Source organism: Tenebrio molitor, chromosome 4 (assembly GCF_963966145.1).
Source record: "Tenebrio molitor chromosome 4, icTenMoli1.1, whole genome shotgun sequence".
NCBI classification, from domain to species: Eukaryota; Metazoa; Arthropoda; class Insecta; order Coleoptera; family Tenebrionidae; genus Tenebrio; species Tenebrio molitor.
The window spans coordinates 17610701-17635836 of NC_091049.1; the positions used below are offsets into that span (position 1 = coordinate 17610701).

The following is a 25136-nucleotide window of genomic DNA, read 5'->3' on the forward strand; positions in this document are numbered from 1 at the left end:
GAAGGTTTTCACGCTGTTTGGCGTTTCCTTCGCCTTTTTCGTAACTTACGGATCATGACGCACTAGCACAACTGATTTGTAGTAGCACTTCTCTCTGGTGCACGCTTCTTTTCCCAATTTTAATTTTGATTATCGCTGTTACGACAAGAATGACAAAAATCGAAAGTGGGGTTAGTTGAACATAATGCCAGCTTCACATTTTGATGTCAACTCAATGACAGGCCGGCCTAAATTTATTGTCCGCCATAGTACCTTCCTATCTTACTATGATTTCACGTATTTGAACATAACCTAAAACATTTTGTTTGTTAGTTATACCTAGAGACTGGATTTAATGCAAAATGCATGTTTTCATTTTTAGGTCTATCTCTCTTATATTTTATACAGGGTCGCTAAAAAGTATGGTTAGAGCTAAATATTTTCAGAACGGTTTAGCAGAGATCGTTGAAAATCGGCACACAGTTAGAAGTGTTGAAATGCTATGATTTGACATTTTTTGAATTTTCTAAAATCATTTATTTTGAAGAAACAAGGCCAACTTGATATTTTTTAAATGGCAAGGGGGTCAAAACCAATGATCTTATAATACTACGTTATTATAAGATCATTGGGCATAAAACAGTCTGCTATAAAAATAATCCCAATACAGAATTCACCCAGGAACGAGAAGCTATAGTTGTCGTGTAAAAAAAAATAGAAAAACAAATATTCAATACGTCGACGGGGTGACAATCCAAGGAAAATATAATACAATACCTTTCTTTTAATTGAAGCAACAACCAGCTTAACTCCAGATGTGTACATGGTACAACTAGAAAATGGTCAACAAGTCAACAACTACAATTGTTTTTGAATTATTGCAATTAGCAACTCTGGGCCGTATGATTTCCCATTCGTTAAGCCTTTCATTAGCTAAATAAGACAGAGACAAAACAATTTAACGACGTTCTTTAACTTTAATGAAAGGGAAATCATACGGCCCTCTGAGTTTAATAGCCTCAAAAGCTTCTTCAGTAAACCCTGGGTCACCATTTACTGATGAATACTGGTATGTTATGTTTTTCCATTTTTCTGAAATTGTCCCAAAATAACGATTTAAAAGACTTCGGGTCGAGATCCACTGGAGACTGCTCCAGAGTACAACCAAAATTGTGGGGATAGGTGGTGATAACCGGGAGAAGAAAACCTCCGAGTGGTTTAAGAGAAAATGATACATATACCTATTCACTCAGTCCTGTACATGTAATAATCTAATAATTATTAACAAAAAAGGAAATTGGACAAAAAAAAGGGGGGGGGGGGAACCGAAAGTGAAGTCCGATATCGTGCTCGACGCTAATCTTCTACGCCACCCACGATCGGCGGGACCGTTCCCTCGGGCCTGACCTCGCTTCCCAAAAAAAAAGGAAAATTCGAATAGAAGGAGAAGTCGCGCGGTAGACGAGGGCACACAAGATAAATAATATAATAAGAACAACAACATCGGTTTGACCGGCCGGTTGGCAAGCGAGGTCACCAGCAGACCGATAACACAAACCCGAACAAAAAAGAACGTTCTGTCTGAAACTAAAAATTTACTTGAGCGACGAGAACCTGGAAGCTCTGAGTAAACCCATACGGGGCGCCTCCGATACCATTAAGGTGCGGAAGGCAGGCAACGAGGGGAGCATGAAGGCGCTGCATATCCGGGGGATGTATGCGCTGACTGAAAGGGACGAGGTGGTCAAAGCGATAGAAAGTAAGGTAGGAACCCTGGAAAACAAGACTTTCAGACTAAGTGAACTCAGGCCGAACGCGAATGATATGCTGGCGGTGACACTAGTCATAAATGAAGAAGACGCGCAAAAAATTATAAAAGACGGATGGATAAGGGTCGGCATCGCGAGGTGTTCTGTCGAAGAAAGGATCAGACTCTACCAGTGCTACAGGTGCTGGAAATACGACCACGTGGGGGCCAAGTGCACCGAAGGCGACAAGCGGAACCTCTGTCGCAAATGTGGCGAGGAGGGACATAGGGAAAACGGATGCAAAAATGAAGAGTACTGCATCCAGTGCAATAGACCCGGCCACAAGGTCGGAAGTGGAAAGTGTGTAGTCTTCCGACGAGCACTGAAAAAGCCAGAAGAGAGTGGAAGGAAGGACAAGGAAACGAGACCCAACTTAGACAAGAAAGAGAACCGCAGAGAGAGATAGATGCTGGGACGACAGCGGATGATCAGCCGCCTTAGACACTACACCAGGTACTTAAAGTAATGCCGAACGGCGGTTCCGAGTACCTGGGAGAGGATACGAGGAGAGGTTTTAGTGGGTAGTCTCGCCCCGACTACCATGGCGAGGAGTCCCACACTCTCCAGGGCATTCTGGTGTCCTGGAGGTTGTACGTAACGTATTTCCCCTCCTCCCGAAAAAAAAAAGGTTTCCCCAAAGGATACTTCCAAATGCACGAACGTTTGTGAATGTTATCCACTATCTACGCGATTTCGGGAGTTTCAATATGAATAAGCGTGATCTTGGCCGTCAAGAAGAAGATCGTATTTTAGCTGCCGAAGAAGAAATTCTCCATGAAATTGAAAACCAGCCACGAACGAGTACTCGGCGTCTAGCAAATCAACTCGGAGTTTCTCAATTTGTAGTTTGGCGGACCCTAAAGGAGCAATGACTACATTCATACCACATCCAAAAAGTTCAGGCACTAAAACCGGGAGATTTACCTCGGCGTGTAAGATTTGGTGGATGGCTTCGTAATAAACAAACCGAAAATGATAACTTTTTAAGTTATGTTTTGGATACGGATGAAGCTGGTTTTACGAGAAATTGTGTTTTTAACAGTCGAAATACCCACATTTGGAGTGAAGAAAATCCTCACGAAATCCAAGAACGTCACTTTCAACAGTCTTGTTCACTTAACGTGTGGGTTGGGATTATTGAAAATCACCTTATAGGTCCCTATGTGTTACCCCGTCGTTTGACTGTAGACGGTTATCTTCAATTTCTAAACGAAGTTTTGCCCGAATTACTCGAGGGGGTCCTCTGGCAATTGGGCGAGAAATGTGGTACCTTCACGACGGTGCACCACCTCATTACGCTGGGCAGGTTAAGACATGGATGGATATATCTTTTCCAAATTGTTGGATAGGTCGTGCTGGTCCAATTTTGTGACCTCCTCGGTCACCAGATTTGAACCCGTGCGATTTTTTCGTATGGGGACATATGAAGCAACTTGTGTACGTCAGTCCAGTTAATACAATTGAAGAACTTCAACTGCAAGTTCAAAACGCCGCTCAGGAAATTCCTCAAAACAGAGGGATTCTGGATCTAGTTCGGCTTTCTTGGGCACGTCGTGCTGAAAAGTTTGCGTTGCAAACGGTGGCAGGCATTTTGAGCAACTTCTTGGATGTTTTATTTTATTTTTACTCACAATTACAGTCCTTTTACTTTGTTGTTTAAACCTTCGTTGTTTTCTGCACAGACCATCAAAAGAATTAAGACTTTTAAAACCCGTATAAAACATGGGAGACACTGACAACACTAGCGCTGCTCTAGCGTTAGGCCAAACTAAATTACCGAACTTACTCGTTAATCCGATCGGGAATTTCCGTTTAAAAAGAAGGTTGATTTGAATATTAATTAATAATGTCATCAGTAATTTAGAATTTTCTAATTTCTGTCAAGGTTTAGTCAATAAATTCTATAAATTGTTCTACAAAATAAATTACTTCAAACCAGTATCTTGAGATAATTTTTCGCTATCTTTTTATTTGGTAAGTTATCTTTTTCTTTTTGAAAAAGTACGAAATATGGTTTTTCAGATCGCAATTTTTATTTTATATACGGGGTGATCAAGAAGGACTGTTTAAGTTGGTAACACTGGCTCGTATTTTAAATCGTATAACAGGAGTAACTTCCGGTTGTTGGTGGTTTGTCGTTGTTAATGCTATACCTATATCAGATATTTGTAAAATAAACCAACAAAACATATCCAGTTGCAGTGTTATAAATAACCGAATTAAAAAATTTTCTTAATTGTACTGCCAACTTAAACAGTCCTTCTTGATCACCCGGTATTTGGATATGGGAAAAATTAAACATAAATGCTTTGTAAACAAGATCGGCGATAAAAAATAAACATTTTAAATTTCCAAAATTAGAAGAACAAAGGAAAGGATGGATAGAAACTTTAGGTAAATGTTGCACCACCCTTCAAAATAGATACCTAATGCCTTTATTTGCGAGAAACATTTTAGCAACAATTTCTTTACTCAAAAAACAAAACTCAATAAATACTCCCTGCCGTCGATTTTTCTTCTTGAAGACAAACAAACTTCAAGAGACCAGCTGAACAAATTGAAAATTCTACGATTGAAAATCCCACTGTAGAGAATCTAATCCTTCCTGTTATGCCCAAGGCCCAAAATAGACACCCAACAAAATGTAATCCCACTTGACAGTCTTACTATAGTTTAATTGTCTGTGGTTTCCTGAATAAGTTAGAGGGACTATTTTATCGTCACTTGACAAATTTTATCAAAAATTCGTGATGAAACTCAAAACACTTGAACGATTCAAGTCAAACATAACCTCGAATGACAGAAAAACTCTGAAAGTTGTATCGCTATTGAAAAATGTCCAGAAATTTTTGCCGACGGCATTTATCAAAGCAAATTTTGAGGTAATTAGACATTGCATAAAACAATTGGAAGATCCGAAATTGTTACTAAATAATAGTTATTTATTAAGGGCATAATCAGGAGATTATGGCACGAGGGAATGTTTAAAGCCCGAGGAACGAGGGCTTTTAAATTCCCGAGGGCCATAATCGACAATTATGCCCGCGGTACATACAACGTTTTATTCTATTTTATAATTTTCAAAATATTCAAACAAATATTTAGTATTCCTTAAAGGAAATCAACTAAAAGTTGTGTCCATGCAAATTTAGTTGGCTATTTTGATGTTGTTAGGGTTACTGTGTATACAGGGTGACTGACGAAAAACCTTTGATGCTGTATCTTGCTTATTTTTTATCCGATTTGAATAATTGACACATCAAATGAAATAATTTTGAAAACACTTCAATACCAACTAAATAAAAAAAAAATTCTTGCGTCCAGTTTTTGACAGGTGAACATCAGCTTCTTTTTTTCAAATAGCACTGTACATTTTTTTTTATTCAGTGTTGTAGAGATTTGTCTTCTGAATATAAAAATGCCAAGAACTATACCCATTCATTAAACAAAAGTCAAGAAATTAAAGAGTAAATGTACAAAATTTAAAAATCATGTGACCAAAATAAACAAGAGAGAAGTTTGTTCTAAATGCTCGAAATGACTAAGTAAACTCTGAATATTCATTTGTCAAAACAGTTTGATGATAATAATAATAATAATGTTGCTGTGGAAGAAAATTTCCAAAGACGATTTAATGTTAACGTATGGTGTGGCATTTTTGGAGATAGCAGTCTCAATCAAATAAAATATTATATTTTACTATCCCACCTCCACCCGGCGGCACGGCAATTTTGCCGGAATACATACACTATTACGGATATTACTATCAAGTAATAGTGCAGTGCTTATCAACATAATTACCGGCGTCTTGCCTCCGCATTTTGACTTTGTTGTGTATTATGTTCTGTGTCAATGTTAAGGAACTTCCTCACGATGTGACATGAGTATAATAGTATACCTTTTTGAATTTCAACTACCAATGTGTTATCTAAATCAAACGAAATAAGCAACTTTCTGGATGAGATACCATTAGCAGTAGTGAATAGAGTCGTGTTTCATCAGGACGGCGTCATACCACATAGGGTAAACAGCATAGTCGTTGGCACTCCTACAGTTATTGGCACTCATGCAAGAAAAGTGAATTTAATAAGTAAATAGGGGAGGGTTTAATTTTTTTCAAAGTTCCATTATGTAGCGACATCTATGATAAATTTATGTTGTTAGTTGTGACGTTTTTCATCCACCATAGCGTTCGCACTGGTTGAATGTGTGACACGTGTTTAAGTTCTGCCGTGCTAACGTTCAGTTTTAACGAAATTTGTAAGGTTCTGCGCCATTGTTGGATGCGTTGTTCTTGTGCGTTATCAGACTCAAGAGGTTATTACTGGTGAGTAACAATAATTTAAACATTTATAAATGACAATGTGAGCTCAGTTGACAGTTTATTCTATATTTTATCGATATTTTGAGTAATGCCAATCACTGTATGAAAAAACGACCACTTTTTAGATATTGGCACATAGGTGCCAATATCTACATATATTATTGACTATAAAATATTTTTTGATAAAAATCATCTCAATAAAATACAATTTAAGTTATCTTGCGAAATTTGTTGAATTTTCGTGTCAAAATCCGTCACTGACAATAACTGTTTAGTTGGGTGCCAATTACTGCATTCGTGAAATATTGTATAGGTGATCGTCATGCCGAAAGTAATTGAGGGCTCAAGATATAAGAAAAAATATAACCAAGAAGCAATATCAAAGGCTTTAGAAGACATATTAAATAATGGTGTATCAAAAAAAGCGGCTTCAAAGAAATATGGAATACCACGTTCAACACTGCAATTTCGATTGAGTCAAAAATTCACCAAAACAACATTTGGACCGAGTCCGATTCTTTCAAAGGAAGAAGAACAAATTCTAGTTGATTGGGTTCTTCAGAGTCATCGAAAAGGTTTTCCGCGAAGAAAGGAAGACTTGCAAGTCAGCGTCAAATCATTTCTAGATGAGAAACCAAGGGACAACCCTTTCAAAGATAATATGCCGGGTGATGGGTGGTACAAAGCATTTTTGAAGAGACATCCTGCATTGTGTGAAAGAGTACCTGAAGCCGTGACTGCTGCCAGTTCGAAGGTTAGTGAAGCAAATATTCGAAAATGGTTTCTGGATATTGAAACGTACTTGAAAGAAGAAAATTATTCTGGATTCTGGAATGTCCCGACAGAGTTTTTAACGCAGACGAGACATGCTTTATGTTATGTCCAAAAAACAAGACTGTCTTAGCCCTTAAAGGTGCTAGGAATGTGTACGAGATCGATAATGCTCCAGCAAAATCCAATTTAACTGTCTTATTTACGTTATGTGCTGCAGGAGAAGTAACGCCGCCATTTATTATTTATCCATACAAACGTTTGCCTGCTTCAACTGCTGCTTCAGTACCTGATTCGTGGGGCATAGGCATGAGCTCTAATGGGTGGATGAAAACTGAACTCTTTTTTGAGTACATAGCTAACGTTTTTCATCCATTCCTTGTTAAAAAAGGTACAAAATTCCCAGTTATCCTATTTGTGGATGGCCACAGTACACACACGTCGTATCAGCTCAGTGATCTCTGCTCCCAGCTGAATATTATTCTAGTTTGCCTTTATGGAAACTCCACACGAATTTTACAACCGGCAGACGTATCCACATTTAAACCTCTTAAGTCTTATTGGAAGAAGGGTGTATTAGATTGGAGAAGGCAACATAATTCGGAGGCCCTCACCCAAGAGAAATTTGCTCCTATTTTACAAATAGTAATGAACACTTACATGAAGCCTGAAATTATTCAAAACGGTTTTATAACTACTGGTTTGTGTCCATAGAATCCTAATGCCATAGATTATTCAAAATGTCTGGGGAAAATAAATACAGACCCAATCCCAAAAAAAAATGAGGCTACTGCAATATCTTATTCAAGATTTAAAGAACTAGTGGGTGATAATTTAATTCGCAAACTAAAAACGGCCGATCCAGCAACTAAAGCGGAATCAAAGGAATTTTGGGTATTGCAAAAATTGTTAAATGAATACGGTTTAGCAACTGATGAAAACAACTCAGATGCAGTTGATGTAGTTACCACAGAATTAGATGAATGTGACACAAATAATATTACCGACGAAGGATTCAACTTTGAAGAAATGCCAATAATCTTTCAAGGTGGCTCACAAATGTGTTCGCCCCTAAAGGAAAAATTATCAGGACCTCCTGTTGTTACAGGTGAGTTTGCTTTTATAGTTACAATTTTTCCTTGATTTAGATATTTGTGTATTTATTTCAGAAAATGAATTCGCGACTGAAGATTTATTTAATAAAGCAAATGAATTAGATGAGTCATGAATTAGTACGCCTTTAAAGAAAGAATTATCGCCTACATTCTCTTTAGTGACAGAATCAGCAGTTCTCACAAATGATTTGTCAAATGAAGCACTAGGAAACATAAGTAATGCTTCGTCAATTAAAGATTATTTAGTATGGCCAGAGAGTCCCATCAGGAAAGGCAACAGAAATTCAGAGAGAATGCCTTTTGTACTAACATCTGAACAGTGGAAAAATTTGCAGGCAGAAAAAAGAGAGAAAAAAAAATACAGAAAAAGAAAAGGAAGAGAGAAAACGCAAACGAATACAGAAGAAAGAAGAAAATGAGTTAGAAAAGTTGAACAAAAAGAAATTCAAGGAACAAACAAAAAACAATAAAAACAAAAGCAATAGAAAGTCTAATAGTGATTTGTTGGTGAAAAAAGTTGGGACATCTGACAAGACGGAGAAAGTTACAAATGATAAGAAGGATACCGAAAAGCAGATATTGGATTCGAAAAAATGCCTTCAAAAAATTAACGTAATATCAAACATTCAAATAAATAAAGCTGTTGACCCTGATTTTAACGCGGATGCTAATGAGGATCTAGATATAATATCGAAAATCCAATTAAATGAAGCCATTGAGGCTGCAAAAAAAACTCTATTTGAAGAAAATGAAAAAGAAAATGACGAAGGCAAACAGTACGAGGTTCGAGGAAATTTAATCAAACGGGAAATATGTTATATTTGTGTTCGTAGTATAAATGTTTCCTGTCATGGATTTAAATGTTCGATTTGTAATCGAACTTATCATGAATCTTGCATTAAAAATCATCGCCTTTTTGACATTTCAGTTGACGAAACGTTTACATGTAAAACCTGTAAATGTAAAAAATAAATATTTAGGTATACTTATTTATAATTACAAAATACATTTTTATGACACTATCTAATTAAAGATATATTATAAACAGATTATTATTTACTTACTTGCCAGCTAGCCTTTACCTGTTCTGCTTACCACCTACGTCTACAAAGTACATACACTTTTTGAAACAGAAATCATTCGTGCCAATCACTGTCCGCCTAGGGGGGACAATTACTATCAGTCTAGTGCCAATAACAGAAATTTAGACAACTTTATACTCCCAAGGATTGTTTACTGAATTAATAGTGAAATTTCGGAAAATCACCTACTAGATATTGAATCTATAACAATTTTGAATGCCATGGTCACATCGCAGATCTGTTCAACATTATAATACAGCAGTTAAATATAAATAAAAGTTGGTCTAGTTCTTAAGGTGCCAATCACTGTACTGTTTACCCTAATGCATGCATGAATTTTGTATTTTTAGATCCCCAGATTTAAATCCATTGGATTTCTTTATATTCATTCGAAACTTTCGAGACAATGTTTATTTGACCCCACCAGGTACCCAAAAAGAGTTAAAAAAAAGTGCGAGTATGTCAAGAAAAACCCCGAAATTTTTTACTGAATGCAAAGGTGGGCATTTCTAGAAGGTATCGAGTGTTTGCAACAGCATTGAGGAAATTTTGAGCAACTAGAATAGATTTTGTATTGTTTACAAATTTGATTACTTGATTTTTGATTTTCAATTTTTTCAATTAAAATAAATTTTTTCTTTTTTCTTTTAGTGTACGAATATTCAGAAGAAGATTCTTTATAAGAACCAATAAAAAAATATATAGAGTGTAATTTGAAAAAAAAAGTTGGCTATCGTCTGTCAAAAAATAGATGCTTGGTAACCCATTGATGTTGACGTTTTTTTGCGCAAAATCAAGTTTTATAAATATGCCGCCAAAAATTGTTTATGAAATGAAGAAACATGTATCAGTTAGAGAAAAAATAGCAATTTATAATTGTTACAAGGAATTTGCTGCCTTACATTTAAATAAATCGAAAATTATCATAAGACTAATGCGAATATTTTCCGTGAGTTCATCGCTTGTTAAGAACCTTTTAATTTTACGACTTTATAAAAAGGCGATTTCTGGTGTTACTACAAGGGTAGTTTAGCAAAGACCGCTAATTTATAATAATACCATATTTTAATACAGATTTCTTAATGATCAAGTTTTACAAAAAGCAAATTTTTGAAATAGGTATTTGATTTTACAGATTTCTGAAAAAAACGGTAGACAATCCTTTTTAAAAAAGAAAATCGTTTAAATCTAGAAAATAAGAAACCCAAAGGACGTGGGAAAAGTGAAGAATTTACTAGTGTCTATTGTAAAGAAGAAATAAATTACAAAATTTTTTATTATCATGAAAAAGGAGAATATTTTACGATTAATGACCTTTTGAGTTATGCCAGAAGCGAGTTGGATTTCAAAAAATCCAGAAACACGTTTATTACTATTTTAAAATCCATGGGTTACATATATAAGATCGCAGATGGGAGAAAAGTATTAATAAAACAACCACATTTAACGGGGAAAAAAATTAAATTTTTGCGAAGGTATTTACAATTGTTGAAAGCGTCGGAAACTGAACCAGTCTGTTTTGTGTACCTTGATGAAACTTGGATTTATCAGAACGGTAGCCAAGTTCGTCAATGAATACACAAAACAGACTTGAGAGGTAACCCTTCTGCAAAAAAATTTAAAAGTGAAGGAAAACGTTTCACGATTTTGCATGCAGGTTGTGCTTCTGGATTTCTGCCACAGTGTAATTTATTTTTGGGCAGCAAAATTAATGCTAGAGATTATCACAAAACGATGACAGGGGAAATATTTATGAAATGGGTGAAAAATCTGTTAATCCCTGCTGTGGCTAATTTGTAAGGGAAGGTGGTAGTTGTTATGGACAATGCTCCATACCATTCTATGAAATTAAACAAACCACCATCTTCTACTTCCAAAAAAGCTATTATGCAGCAGTGGTTAACTGATCACAACATAGCTTTTGAAGCAAATTTTACAAAAAAACAATTGTATGATTTAATAAAACCATTTTCGGCCGATCAAAATTACATCAAGTATGAGGTAGCTGAATTGTTAAAAAGACATGGTCATGAAGTTTTGCGATTACCTCCATACCACTGTCAATATAATCCAATTGAATTGGCATGGAGTTTTTATAAGAACTATTACAACAAGCATGTACATTCTAGACCTTCATCGAAAGATAAGGTGGCTAATGTGTGGCTTGAAGCTGTGTCTTTATGGACGAAAGATATGTGGATCAATTATATAAAACACTGTGAGCAGATTATAAGGGATGATTGGGTTAAATGTATGGGTACTTGTAGTGTGGACAATTGTCCACCATTTATAATTAACTTAGGATCAGATTCAGATTCTGAGCATGCAGGTTAATTTTGTCTTTAAACCCTTGTTTTTTTTTGTTACTGCTTAGGTTAATACATTGGTCATATTTTATTTTTCGTTTTATAAAGTTACATTTTGTTGTACCATGTAGTCATGTACGCATGTACCATTATTTAAATAAAATACTTTATTTCCTAAAACATGTATCTGTTATTTTTTTGAAGCAAATTTACTGCATTATTCTGATTTCGGTACCTTCGGGACTAGTCCCGGGACTTAAACTTTGGTCCCGAAGTCCCGAAAAAATTTTGGTCCCGGGACTTGGGAACACAGTCTGATGTTTCAGACCACGCAGATAATATGTAATAAGTTCATTTGTTATTTGTATTATATATATTTTTTTATTATTTTAACTTATAATATCCCGATGCATAGATTCTTTCCGAAAATATTTTTGAGTGCATTACTGACAAAGTTCGTATTCTTCCCTAATTCTGATGTTCAAATCATCAATTGTGTGGACAGGTTCCTTGAAAACGGTGTTTTTTTAAGTGAGGAAACAGGTAATAATCAAACGGCGTAAGATCTGTCGTTCTCTTACAGGCCAGAGATCTCGATTGATCAACCTATCGTCAAAAAATTGTCACAAATAACGAAGAGTCTCACGTGCTGTAGCCCCGTCTTGTTGAAAATACCCATTAGCCAATTCATCATCGTGGAGTTGATTGATCAAAACATCAAGAATGTTGTCCCGGTATCTTTCAGATGTTACTGAATTTTCAAGGTCTTTTCGAACAATTCTTTGACAAGTTGACACTGATAGCTCAGTATGCTGCGACAGTTGCCTGAGAGATAATTGGGGTTCGTCTTCCGTTCGACAGTTTCAATATTTTCCTCAGTACGAACCTTAGGTCGACCACTTCCAGGCTTCCGTTGCACACTGCCACTTCCTCGAAATCTGCGAACTGTCTACGCCAAAACCTCAGAAAAGTGTTCATAAAGGACAACATTTGGAAAAATTTCCGTGAATTCTTGAAAAGCCGCTCTTAATGTCCAAGAGCGAGAAAAGAAAACTAGTGACGCCCATCGCGCGTGCCAAGAAAGAGAAGTGGAAATTTGAGAAGAGGTAGACAGTGATGTCTGGGCACTCTTGTAGCCGTACCACGATGCCCTCGAAATAACACCTGAGGAGATGAAACGGGAAGCGGCCAAGATTAAAAGCAAGAAAGCGCCGGGCCCTGACGGCATACCGCCAAAAATCGTCAAAGTCACTTGCACGAGCACTCCCGACAAGGTAAGGTGAGTACTGAATCACGCACTCAGAAACGTGACGTTCCCAGGAAGGTGAAAGATGGCAAGGGTGGTGCCTATTCCAAAACCGAATAAGACCCCGACCAATCTGGATGCATACCGGCCTATATGCATGCTGGATGGTTTGGGTAAGCTGCTGGAAAAAATTCTGGTCGACAGGATAATGAAGTAGCTGCAGGACGCGGCGGAGCTCTCCATGAGACAGCACGGCTTCACCTTGGGGAGGTATACAGTCACAGCTGCCAGGCGCGTTTTAGATATCGCGCAGGCAGGACAAAGAAACCGCTCAAAACGAGAAATCTCGTCGCGCTTGTAACACTGGACGTCAGGAACGCATTCACTTCAGCGCCGTTGTCAGGTGTGGTACAGGAGATGGAGCGCAGGAAACTGCCTAGATATTTGGTAGGTATATCCCGGAGTTACCTTTGCGACAGGTTATTTCTCACAGATGGACAAGGCAAGATCGAGGTCACCGCCGGAGTGCCACAGGGATCTGTTCTGAGGCCGCTTCTGTGGAATATACATTACGACAGGGTCCTGAAAGTCCCATTACCGCGGTGCGCGGATGCGCGTATGCGAACGCTCAGGCGCTGGTGGTCACCGCAAGAAAGGATGACGCACTGGAGCGGAAGACTAACGCGGCTCTCGAAAGGATCAATAGTTGAATGATCGTCAATCGACTAGAGCTGGCTCCGGAGAAGACGGAAGCAGTGCTTCTGATCGGGAGGAAAAGATGCGCACCCGTAAAGCTTGAGCTGGCGGGGAAGGAAATACGGTACCTAGGAATTGTCTTCGACCGGGGGCTGACCTTCGGGAGACATGTGGAAAAGGCGGTGGCAAAAGCTCATGGCAGCGCGAACAGTCTACTGAGGATACTCCCGAGAACGGGATGGCCCCGGGAGAGCAGGAGAGGAATACTTGCGTCGGTGATCGACAACATCATCCTGTACAGATCACCAGTATGGGCCGGCTGCGTAAAGGTCCAGAGGCACCGAAAGGCACTAAGGAGCGCCCAGAGGAAGATCGCCATCTGGGTGGCCAATGGCCAGAGCATACAGGACGGTCGGTACCGAGGCAGTGCGGGTGCTGGCAACAACGATTCCGGTGGAAATTCTAGCGTGACGGTCGGGTCGCCACGACGGAGCTGGGAAAGGAGCCTGAACAACAAGGGCGATAAAAGAGGAGGAAAAGAGAAAGATCATTGGAAAATGGCAGAAGCTGTGGAACCGGGAAAGACGGAAAGTGGACGTACGGCCTTCGCTGGAAAGAAAACGCGGAGAGCCCTGACGGGACACGGGTGTTTCCAGAGCAAAATGGAAACGTGTCGGCGGAATAATAGCGGTCATAATGAAAGAAAATGAACAGGATGAGAGGATATGGGAAAAAATAGATGCAAACGCGTAAGACGAGAGCAGCAGCTCGGTTCCTAGCTGCTGATGTCAAATTGCAGTGAGGATCGAAGGTTTTAAAAGCTTAAGTCCTAAATTGCAGCTCGCAGTTTCTAAAAGAAGAATGTATAATATACGAAAATGTACGGACCACAATCATCAATACAACGAGCAAAAACTTCAAAGACAATTTATTAGTGTGACGGCGAAACGAAACGCAACCGATGAAATTTCAAGCAGACCTTCCAAGATATGTCACGATGTCATCAAAGAAAATCCCCAAACCCACTTGAATGTCATTGATTTAAGATAAAACACTTTTTCCATATTCACTATAGAGGAACTTATTTTTTTAATTATAGATGCATCAAAAGAAACATATATAATGCAAGAAGAAGTTGATATCCCTATTAGTCATTACCCAACGATGTACATGATGCTCTTGAATAGATTCAAAGTAAAACCAATCAAAATGAGTAAATTTTTTCTTGCCATACAAATTTGAAATTTTTGTCAACATCGTCAAGAATTTACGTGGACGGTACGTTTCCATACTGTACAAATTTTTTTAAACAATTATTTACTGTCCACGGATATAAAAATGGACATTATGTGCCTCTTGTGACGGACAAAACTGCTCAGAATTATGAGCACTGTTTCCAGTTCATAACGAGTTTGTGTTCAAGTCGACAGTTAACATTTGCGCCTATCGAAATCGTTATACGAGATACATCAGGCTATTTTAAATACACTGACCGGCACAAAAAGCGACTCATTATGATTTTTTTAAATAAATAATATTAAAATTATATTTGTGTTTATTCTTTTTTTATAATAGTTAAGTTGGGATATTTTCAATGATCGGAAGTGCTATGGTCACCATCGCAACCAAATTGTTTTGTTTAAATAAATTATTAGAAAAGTGTGCGGTACTTCCATGTTGTTTTTGTCAGTTTCTTACCTGTTAAAAGATTTAATTTGACAATTTTTGGATAATTATGGCAATTAATGAAGAACGCAGCCCGAGTAGTTGCTTTGATCCAGGATGGCCAATCTCAACGTTATGTCGCACAATCTCTTGGAATTACGCAGTCGTGTGTCCGCAGAACATGGGGTCGCTTTTTGGAAACTGGATCTTACAGTCGACGGCCAGGAACAGGTCGCCAAAGATGTACAAGCGCCCGAGATGACCGTTTCCTTACCCTAGCAATACTACGTAACGGGACCATGACTGCTGTCGAAGTCAGAAATCGCCTTGCTGAAGTTCGAGATGTGCATGTAAGTGATAGGACTATCACAAGACGCCTTAGTGAAGTTGATTTCATGGCCAGAAGACCTGCACATGGCCCAGAGCTTACCAGGCAGCATCGAGTCAACAGACTTGCATTCGCACATGAACATGTGAATTGGGATATGGAACAGTGGAGCCAAGTACTGTTCACAGATGAGTCCCGCTTTTGCTTAATGGCGGTTCGATCATGGTGTGGGATGGTATTTCTGCAAACGCGCGTACGGAGCTTGTGTTGATTGATATGAACGCCCATAAGTACATTGAAAATGTTCTTCTAAATCACGTGGTTCCTTTTGCACCACTTATTGGCAACAATTTTATATTGGTGGACGATAATGCACGACCACATATGGCCAGAGTTGTTAATGAATTCCTAGATGAAGTTGGTATCAATCGCATGGAGTGGCCTCCGAGGATTCCAGACTTAAATCATATCGAGCATGTTTGGGACATGATATAAAAAAAAGTTAAAGCTCGAATCCCCGCCCCAGCCACCCTAGAGGAAGTGTTTCATGTTCTTCAAGAAGAATGGCATCTTCTTGATGATCAGGTCATAATGAACGTGGTAGAATCAACGCCACGACGTATGGAGGCTGTAATACAGGCTCGCGGAGGCAATACGAGGTACTAATTCAAAATACTGTTCAAATTTTGCAATTTTTCATAACATTAAAATTTTTCTAAAAAATTGCTTTTATCATTTTTCATTAAAATCTTATTTGTTGTGTTTAAGTTTTTGTTTGTCGGATATTCTTTGGCAAAGAATTACTTCAATAACACTTATCTATAAAACATGATACCAAAAAATCAGACAATCAATTAGTTAAAATTCAAAGTGGGTCGTTTTTTGTGCCGGTCAGTGTATTTGGCCAAATGTTATAATTATTGAATGCCGATTCCATTTGATACAAGCTTGATGGTGGAAAATTCAGCAACTAGAATTGACCGCTGATTATAAAGACAAAGAGTCAGAAATTGGAAAATGGCTGCGTTATACGAGTACTTTTGGAGTGAGGTTGGTGACTGTTTTGCTTTGATTTATATGATTTAATTCCGAGCGACTCCAGAGTTAAAAAGTTTACAAATTACCTGGTCAATACGTACATCGACAATAATCCAGAGTTTTCCCCACAAAAGCGTCCCCAAGTACCGCACTAACAACGAATGCGTGCGAGTCATTTAATTCCCATTATAATGAAAGTTTCCATTCCTCCCATCCACCGCGATATGTTTTTGTTGGAACACTATTATGGTTTCAAATTGATAATTATATAAAAATTAATAGTGTAGAAATCAGACATAAATCCAACGCTACCAGTCCTAAAAAACAAAAAACGATAGACATGCTCTTAAATTAATATTGATGACGACATTACGATATTGAAAGCTGGAGCGAGGAAAATGGTTGCAGGCCTTTTGTCAGAACTTGGGCCACCTTCGACGACAATTTAATCGCAGCATTCCCTGACCATGAAACCTGGCATACAAAATTGGTGCGTGCTGCTAACATGAAAAGTTCCGATTTTGATAGTGTAAATGAGTACGCAATTGAAAAAATTGGTAGTTTGTATCGCTTTTATTCGGATTTGCCGTGGGACAGAATTTTGTCAGTTGCCAATCGAATCCAATGCTATGTGCACGGGGATAAAGCATCATCAGCCCAAGAATCAAACAGAACTTATGCCACTGCTGGGACAAAATGAATTGGAAGAGCCCCCTATAAGCGGACCTGGAGTAGACCATATTCACCGTTTTTCGGCTAAATCTTTCGCGTGTAATAAAACCGGCCGTAAAAAATATCAGCGCAAGACTGTGTCACCATTCATTGTCAAACCCATCGCTGTCAATGAATCACCCCAAGAGAAGTTCACTTTTGCTATTCCACGGAGCAAATCTTCAAGGCAATACGTCAGGTAGAGATTGGGTGAAGAAATTTCTTTCACGTCACAAACATTTGACAACCCGTTTAACACAAAATATAAGGAGGAATCGAGCAGAAACTAACCCTGACGTTATAACAAAATATTTTGAAGCATTGAAAGGTTCTCTGGCGGGTGTTCCAGCTCAGAACATAGCAAATTATAATGAAACTAATTTTTAGTTGTTTGTGAAAGAGGTTCGAAACATTGTGACAGAATAATTGATTCATCAAAGACAAACGTCACAGTTATGATGGCAGCATCTGCAAATGGAGAGTTATTGGCGACAATCTTTCGACCCACATCACTGTAGATATTAACAACTGTCACCTAAAAAGTCCATAGTTTTGTTTTTGGTAACTACGAGTACAAGTATCTGTCAAATTTACTGATATAAAAATGGTCCGGGGTGCAGCAACAAACGAAGATGTGCGAAAAATAATTGTCAAACTGTATTGCCAAGGCAACACCGTTCGTCAGGTCGCTGAATCTTTAAATATTGCAAAGTCAACTGTTTTCAACGTCCTAAAACACTATCGAGAAAACGGAGATGTTGTTAAAGGCAAAAGTCCAGGCCGCCCTAGGCTAGTTTCATCAAGAAATCAACGAATGAAGGGTCAGGATTAAAACTATGTCGTGAATATTGTATACAATGGATACACAAATCTGGACTAAAATTTTATAAGGTACGGCATAAAGATTGTGTACATTTTCAATTTAAGAGTAACTTTTTATAACACAAAAGAAAAATAGATATGAATGAGCGAAATCCAAACTATCATGGACTGTAGACGACTGGGCAAAAATTATTTTCAGTGACGAATCAAAATTCGATGTTTGTGTGGGGGATTTTCGGAAACGAGTTATCAGGTCAAAAGATGACGCTTTTCATGCAGACTGCATTAAACGCACCGTGAAATTTCCAAAAGGGGTGATGATTTGGGGTATATCAGCAAAAGGCTTGGGCAACTTTGAGTTTATCGACGGGATTGTAAACGCCGAGAAATACCAAAAAATATTAACAAATGGTCTTCTTCCCAGTATCAATAAGCTGCATGCTGAGGAAAATTCTATTTTCCAACAAGACGGAGCCTCTTGTCATACAGCCAATTCAACACAAAAATGGCTCTCTGAGAAGGGGATCACAGTTTTGTCATGGCCTTCTAGTAGCCCAGACCTTAACATTATTAAAACACTCTGGCACAAGATGAAGTTACGAAATAACCCTCAGAGAACAATCCCAGATTTAAAGTCAAAATTAGCAGACATATGGACTAAATTTACACCTGAGTTTTGTAAATCTTTAGCAACAACCATGCCTGCCAGAATAGCAGCGGTTGTTGGGGCAAAAGGAGATGTAACACCATATTAAACTGCACATTATCGATTTTATCCCAAGATATAGTTGTCAACAATTTTTCATGTTTTTTGTAATTTATTTAATTATAATTACTTTGTAAGCCTAATTACCGACTTTTGTTACATACAATGCATTGTTCAGTAATAAAACTTTCATATGCATGTTAAACAACTTTTATAAATCTTACTGCTTCTCTTAAATAATAACGCACGAAATATTAAATGTTTTGTCCCAACATTTAGTTGTTAGTGCTCGTACACTTGCAATTAATTTTATTACAGATGGATCGTAGAAATAAAATTTTGAGTGAAAGGCAACTTTTAGAGCTTGCTGAAAATTTTTATGACAGCGAGGATGACTTGGAACATATGTCCGAGGAAGAAGAAATTGAAGAACAAAATCTTGACATCAATAATATTATTTGGAAAAAGAAAAACTTGGAAATAGATGATGAAGAAATAAAATTTAATGGAACGAATAGTTTACCGGAAGAACTTGTAATGATTTGAATACATTACTTTTTCCGCCAAATATTCGAACCTGCGCAAAACGGTAACAAATGTGGTCGTGATCGTCATCGAATCGGAGGAGCCCTACGTTGTGTCTTTCTTTTGGCGGAAAAAGGTTCGGAATGCAAACGATGAGGGTTCCAGTTGGAAGAGTGCCGCAAATAAAACACACATGTGAGGGACGCCAAACTTTTATTTCATTTAATTATTTGATCTGCAATAACTTTGAATTTTTGAAGCGAGCAACGCAAGATGGCAACAAAACAAAATAAAAGATATACACAAATAAACAGCATTAAACGATGCAACACAAAATACATAATTTACCAAAATCGAAATAGCAAACGATGAATTTCTAAAGAAATAAAGACAAACAAGAAATTAGACACAATACCAAATCTCACGTTGCGCTCGCATACGCCAAACGAACCGACAAAGTGGATTTTTGAATTAAGGTGAATGAACGAATTTTTCCCGACAAAATACAAAAATAAACAAATTATAAAACACCAATCAATGCCTATCGAAGTGCGGCACATTTATTACAACCCGTGACGAAACGAACGCTGATGTCGCTCTAAACTGCTTTTCCAATTACATGACACAAACTTTTCTTCCGATACGAACAAATTACGATTTTAACAAATTTGTGAATTTAACATGTCAGAATTTAATATTTACAATGTTTTTCTACATGCAAAACATACCTATCACCACAAAGCACAGTCCTGGCTCGAACAAAGATTAGTGGAACACGTGAGACAAAAGGGGAAAAAAGTGGCGCCAAATGGGACAGCTTCAATATCACTGGTTTACACCAAATCTCACGGGAAAACACTCCGTCTGTTAATTTGCGACTGAAAAACGTTTAATTCAACAGCGGATGGCAGTGGGAATTAGCAAAAAAAAAACGATTTTTTTTTCTTTAAACAGAACACTGCACGCACAAAACACGTCTTGCGTCCAGCGAGGGTGGAGGAGAAAGAGGCCGCTTTCTCCTCCCACCATCCCTTAAGTCATTTCTTGACCATGGCCTACTGGATTCCATTTTTGGTAAACAAACCAAGGCCTACTCGGTAGCCGTGAAGTGGAATTTTGAATCTGGGCACTACAAACTTATGAATTTATCTTCACCATATGCCTTTTTTCGCTATTTTTTACTGAAGAATTATATAAAAAAATTGGCGATAAAACCAATTTATATAGCACACAAAAAAATCCAAATAAACCTTTCAACGTAACCATAAATGAAATTAAAAAATATATAGGCATTTGTATTTATATGTCAATAGTACATATGTCCAGTACTCGAAAGTACTGGTCTGAAAAATATGGTTTTGATAAAATTAGAAACATCATGTCAGTAAATACATTTGAAAAAATTAGAAAGTCAATGCATTTCAATTATAATTCTAAACAACTTCCAAAGGGTCATACCAATGAAGATCCCTTGTATAAACTCAGACCAGTTATTGACTTCCTCAACAAGAAATTTTCTATGTAGTGTTCTATTAGAAGAATCTCTTGCGCTAGGAAAGCCCGTCATTATCTAAAGCAATACATGCCAAACAAACCACATTAATGGGGCTACAACTATTTGTCCTGGGCGGTGTGTCTGGTTATGCCTACAATTTTGAGATATATTCTGGACAAGAAAATGCAGAAAAAAACAGATTGTCAACTGAACCTGATCTGGGTGCATCCGCTAATGTTGTAGCACGTCTGCCTCGTTGTATACCAAAAAATGTCAATCATAAAGTGTATTTTGACAATTACTATACAAGCGTTCCACTTGAAATTTACCTTTACAAGCAGGGGATTTTTTCATTAGGGACAATAAGAAAAAATCGTCTACCAAATTGTAAATTTTCCCAAGAAAATGTATTCAAGAAGAATTTGTTGCCACAGTAGATAACTTTGACATTTCTTCTATTATGTGGTTAGATAAAAAAAATTGTAACTCTTCTTATATACAGGGTCTTTACCTTTTCAAGAGGTAGGGTAATTCCGGGAGAGATGCGCTTGCGGGAGAGATGCCGATTGGCCATAATTTCTTTATTAACGAACAGAGGTCGGTTAAATCGCAGTACAGTGATCTTCTTCAGCAAAGTGTAGAAAGTAGCCTCAGCCAACTGTTTAAACTTAAACGGTTTTCGAGTTTTTCCCGACAATTAATTTAGGTTTAGTTGAAAGTTTTATCATCGGTAAGCAATTTTTTTCCTATGCAGTGTTTTTCACGTTTTATAACTGGTTAAATTTCTGTGGCGGTCGTGAAAAAGTAGGTAAGTCAAATAATTTCAAAAATGAGTTAACGATGTTTACACCTTAATAATAAATCATGGAGTTAAATAATTCAGATTTTCACAATTTCACAATGATGTGGAATTTTGAATCGTTGCCATGAAAAATTAACATTTTCGACTTACCTACTTTTTCACGACCGCCACAGATTTATAATGAAAGTCGAGGAGTGTTAACAGGTTATGAGTTTCTTGGTATGCACTCCGTATTTTAAGCGGGTAGTTTAAAAAATTAATCGGCATCTCTCCCTTAATTTTGGTAGAGATGCCGAAAGTAATGTCGGGTAAGATGCCAGTTTACCTCCAGATAATTTTGAGTTTTATCTTTGTTTCTAGAGGCAGCTATGCCAACTAAATATAAAAGAAAATGCCCCTCTCGTGGAAAGTGGTCTGAGAAACAACTTAACTCTGCGATTCAAAATGTTAGAGACAATAATATGACATTAGGAGAAGCTAGTAGAGCATACGGCATACCACCGAGGACCCTAAAAAGAAGAATTGATACCAACAATACTGTAAAAGCGGGAATGGGACCATCTTCAATTTTTGGCGCTGAATCAGAACAAAAAATAGTTAGGCACGTTATAAAATTACAGCAACATGGTTTTTCTCCAACGAGATTAGATGTACGGGAAATGGCTTTCCGTTTAGCCGAACGTCTACAAATAAATCACAAATTTAATAGAGAAAAAGCTTTAGCCGGTTATGATTGGCTCACTTCATTTTTGAGACGAAATCCAGAACTTGTAATCAGGAAGGCGGAAGGACTTTCTAAATATCGTAACGTAGGAATGAATCGAGAAACTGTAACACAATATTTTCATCTACTGGCCCAAGTTTTAGAGGAAAACGAACTTTTTGATAAACCTTCAAACATCTACAACATGGATGAAACCGGTATGCAGCTTAACAATAAGCCTGGAAGTGTCGTAGCCCTAAAAGGGTCTAAATCTGTAACTACACTAACGGCTTGTGAGAGGGGTGAGACCATAACAGTGATAACATGCTGCAATGCGGAAGGTGTTTTTCTCCCCCCTGCATACATTTTTAAAGGCAAAAATTTTAAAAAAGAATTTATGGACGACATGCCACCGGGTGCCCAAGTTTACATGTCTCCGAAATCGGCCTATATTAACTCTGAAATATTTTTGAAATGGCTAAAGGAACATTTTTATCCTCGAAAAAGTGCTGGAAAGACTCTTTTAATATTCGATGGACATGCATCGCATTGTAATAACTTGGAGACTTTAAAGTTTGCAGAAGACCATGATATTATTTTGCTGTGTTTACCGCCGCACACAACACATTACTTGCAGCCACTGGATAGATCAGTGTTTAAATCATTAAAATCTACTTTTAATGCTGCTGCACACAATTGGGTCAAAACTCATGACAATAGGAATATTTCTCGTTTGGCGTTTGGATCTTTATTAAGACAAGCTTGGGGGAGATCAGCGACTGTCCAAAACGCAGTGTCTGGTTTTTCAGCAACAGGTATACCTAAGCAGACGTTGTAATTTGGTACCTAAAGATTTTTATTGGCGTGTTTTTTCTTTCATAGGAATATACCCATATGACCCTTTAGCCATACCCGATTATGCATTCGTGGGTCAAGAGCAAAGAGAAACATTTAACCAAAGACTAGAAAATTTTCAAGATCGGGAGAAACAAAATGAGGAGCAGCCGGATGATCTACAGCAACAGAATCGCGGTCAGACAATTTATCAAAGGTTGACGTGTCCTCGACCGAGTACTCCAATTCCTACTCCGTCTACTTCTACATCTGCAGAAAGTGCAAATGATCTAATTACACCTGGTAAAATACTTAATGAAGAGGCGCCAGTTCCAGAAACATTGGCAATCATCAAATCAAGAGGAAAAAAAATTGCTGAAATTTTGACAACGCCAGAAAATTTATCTAAGCGGAAAAAATTAATGATGCCAAAGAAGAAAAACAAAATAGGCTCTCTTCACGTCCAGGTCCATCTACTTCTGGCAAAGGAAAGACGCCTGTGTTGAAGAAACAAAATAAACAATACAAAAAGCGACAGATAAGTACCTCAAGTGATGACGCATCATGCGATTCACTCTAAATGATTCTACGGATGAGTGCGAAAATGATGAAACTACCTGTATTGGCTGTGGAGAGGAGTACCATCAAACAAAGAAAAAGGAAGATTGGATACAGTGTATTCATTGCAAACGTTGGATGCACGAATCTTGTTCAAAATTTGAAAACATTTGCGAACTATGTGCAAAAATTCTTCTTAAAAAGAAGTAAGATTAGTACGGGCATCTCTACCATAATAGTTGGGCATCTCTCCCGCGTACTATGGGAGAGATGCCAAATGTAATATTTTTAAAAAACATTTTTTTTGTCCTTAAATTTAAACACGAATATGTTTTGTTTGCGTTTATAACATAAAATATATATGTATCTACCTCTCATTAAAATTTCTGAATAAAATCTACGAAAATCTGATGAAAACATTTAATTTAAAAAAGGTGCGCCATCTCTACAGGGAATTACCCTAAAGAGGTTTGATAAGAAAGAAAAGAAACATGTCCAGATTCCCTGTCCCAGTGCAATTATTGAATACAATAAGCATATGGGAGGTGTGGACCTCCTAGACAGCATACTGGGACGTAATAAAATTTTTACCACCTTCTGGACATTCTCTTATTAATTCTTGGCTTTTATACAGACGCGTAGAAAAGCTGAACGGAAATAATAATACAATGACATTAGAAGCCTTTAGAGCAGAAATTGCAGAATGTTTATGTCATTTTGGACAACAAACTCCGAAAAGAAGCAGACCATCAACTTCATTGGATGGCAGAATCGCAGAAAAGAAAAAAAAGCAAACTCCGCAACTCTTCCACCAAAAGAGGTCAGAAAACACCAAACAGCGCACTGGCCCAAATATTTAAAAGTAAGACAAAGATGCAAGAATGCAGGGTTTTACATATATTCTTTGTAAAAACTGTCACGTTGCTCTTTGTTTCAACAAAACTAAAAATTGTTTCAATTTATTCCATCAATAAAGCTTTCTTTCTTATAAATTTACAAATAAAATCAATCCATCATTTGATAAATATTTCTTAATGATAAATGCATGGTGTAGCACATCTGCTGCAACCATTAAAACTTTTAAAAAAGTCAAAAAACATTATAGTAAATTTTTTTAACATTTTTCCTCATAAATAGAATCAACAACAAAGATAAACACCATTTTTTAAACCAAAATAAAAAAATCATGCACTGTAGGGATATAATCGTCAGTTTTTAGTGCATATTTGCCCAGGCTTACCTATGACAATTCCCAAACGAGCAACATTCCAGAATTAATGACCTGAGAAGAGTCAATAGTTTCCAATATGATTTTGATTTTTCCACTTGTGTATTAAAAGTTATGTCCAATTTTCGTCGAGTGTTATATCGAGGGAGTTGTGGTGAATTATCTCAGCTTGCTACTATCACTTTTAATTCTTGTTGACGTTCCTGGAGGATTAAAGCAATAGCAATAGTTTGCATCCATGCTCTCAATAATTTAGTGACATTACAAGTTACTCTGAAAGGTGCTAACACAAGTACACCCGTCTCAATCTGAGAACTAGTAACTGTAATGACAAATCGTTAATCAACACTTTCAGTCAACAATCAACGAATAAATCTGAAAAATCTACGGTCGT

The 25136-nt window shown here is 37.4% G+C and overlaps 3 protein-coding genes across 3 annotated transcripts; all 3 read left to right on the plus strand.

The window, feature by feature from the left end:
• Positions 1-1668: 1668 nt before the first annotated feature.
• On the plus strand, positions 1669-12751 carry LOC138129378 (uncharacterized). Its single transcript, XM_069045666.1, has 3 exons — positions 1669-2073; positions 12522-12664; positions 12706-12751. The coding sequence occupies exons 1-3, from the start codon at positions 1669-1671 to the stop codon at positions 12749-12751; spliced, it is 594 nt and encodes a 197-aa protein (XP_068901767.1).
• Positions 12752-13341: 590 nt separating this feature from the next.
• On the plus strand, positions 13342-14037 carry LOC138129379 (uncharacterized). Its single transcript, XM_069045667.1, has one exon. It carries the CDS (start codon positions 13342-13344, stop codon positions 14035-14037), a length of 696 nt encoding a protein of 231 aa, XP_068901768.1.
• Positions 14038-21708: 7671 nt separating this feature from the next.
• On the plus strand, positions 21709-23462 carry LOC138129380 (uncharacterized). Its single transcript, XM_069045668.1, has 3 exons — positions 21709-21727; positions 21780-22937; positions 23005-23462. The coding sequence occupies exons 1-3, from the start codon at positions 21709-21711 to the stop codon at positions 23460-23462; spliced, it is 1635 nt and encodes a 544-aa protein (XP_068901769.1).
• Positions 23463-25136: the final 1674 nt, after the last annotated feature.

Bases quoted from the DNA above. Each gene is read 5' to 3' on its own strand.
- LOC138129378 (XM_069045666.1), top strand. From the start codon at position 1,669: ATGAAGGCGCTGCATATCCGGGGGATGTATGCGCTGACTGAAAGGGAC. The intron at 2,074-12,521 runs GTCGGAAGTGGA...GCACTCTTGTAG, and splicing joins GCAATAGACCCGGCCACAAG to CCGTACCACGATGCCCTCGA. The intron at 12,665-12,705 runs GTGAGTACTGAA...TGACGTTCCCAG, and splicing joins AGCACTCCCGACAAGGTAAG to GAAGGTGAAAGATGGCAAGG.
- LOC138129379 (XM_069045667.1), top strand. From the start codon at position 13,342: ATGATCGTCAATCGACTAGAGCTGGCTCCGGAGAAGACGGAAGCAGTG.
- LOC138129380 (XM_069045668.1), top strand. The intron at 22,938-23,004 runs GTATACCTAAGC...TTTCTTTCATAG, and splicing joins GTCTGGTTTTTCAGCAACAG to GAATATACCCATATGACCCT.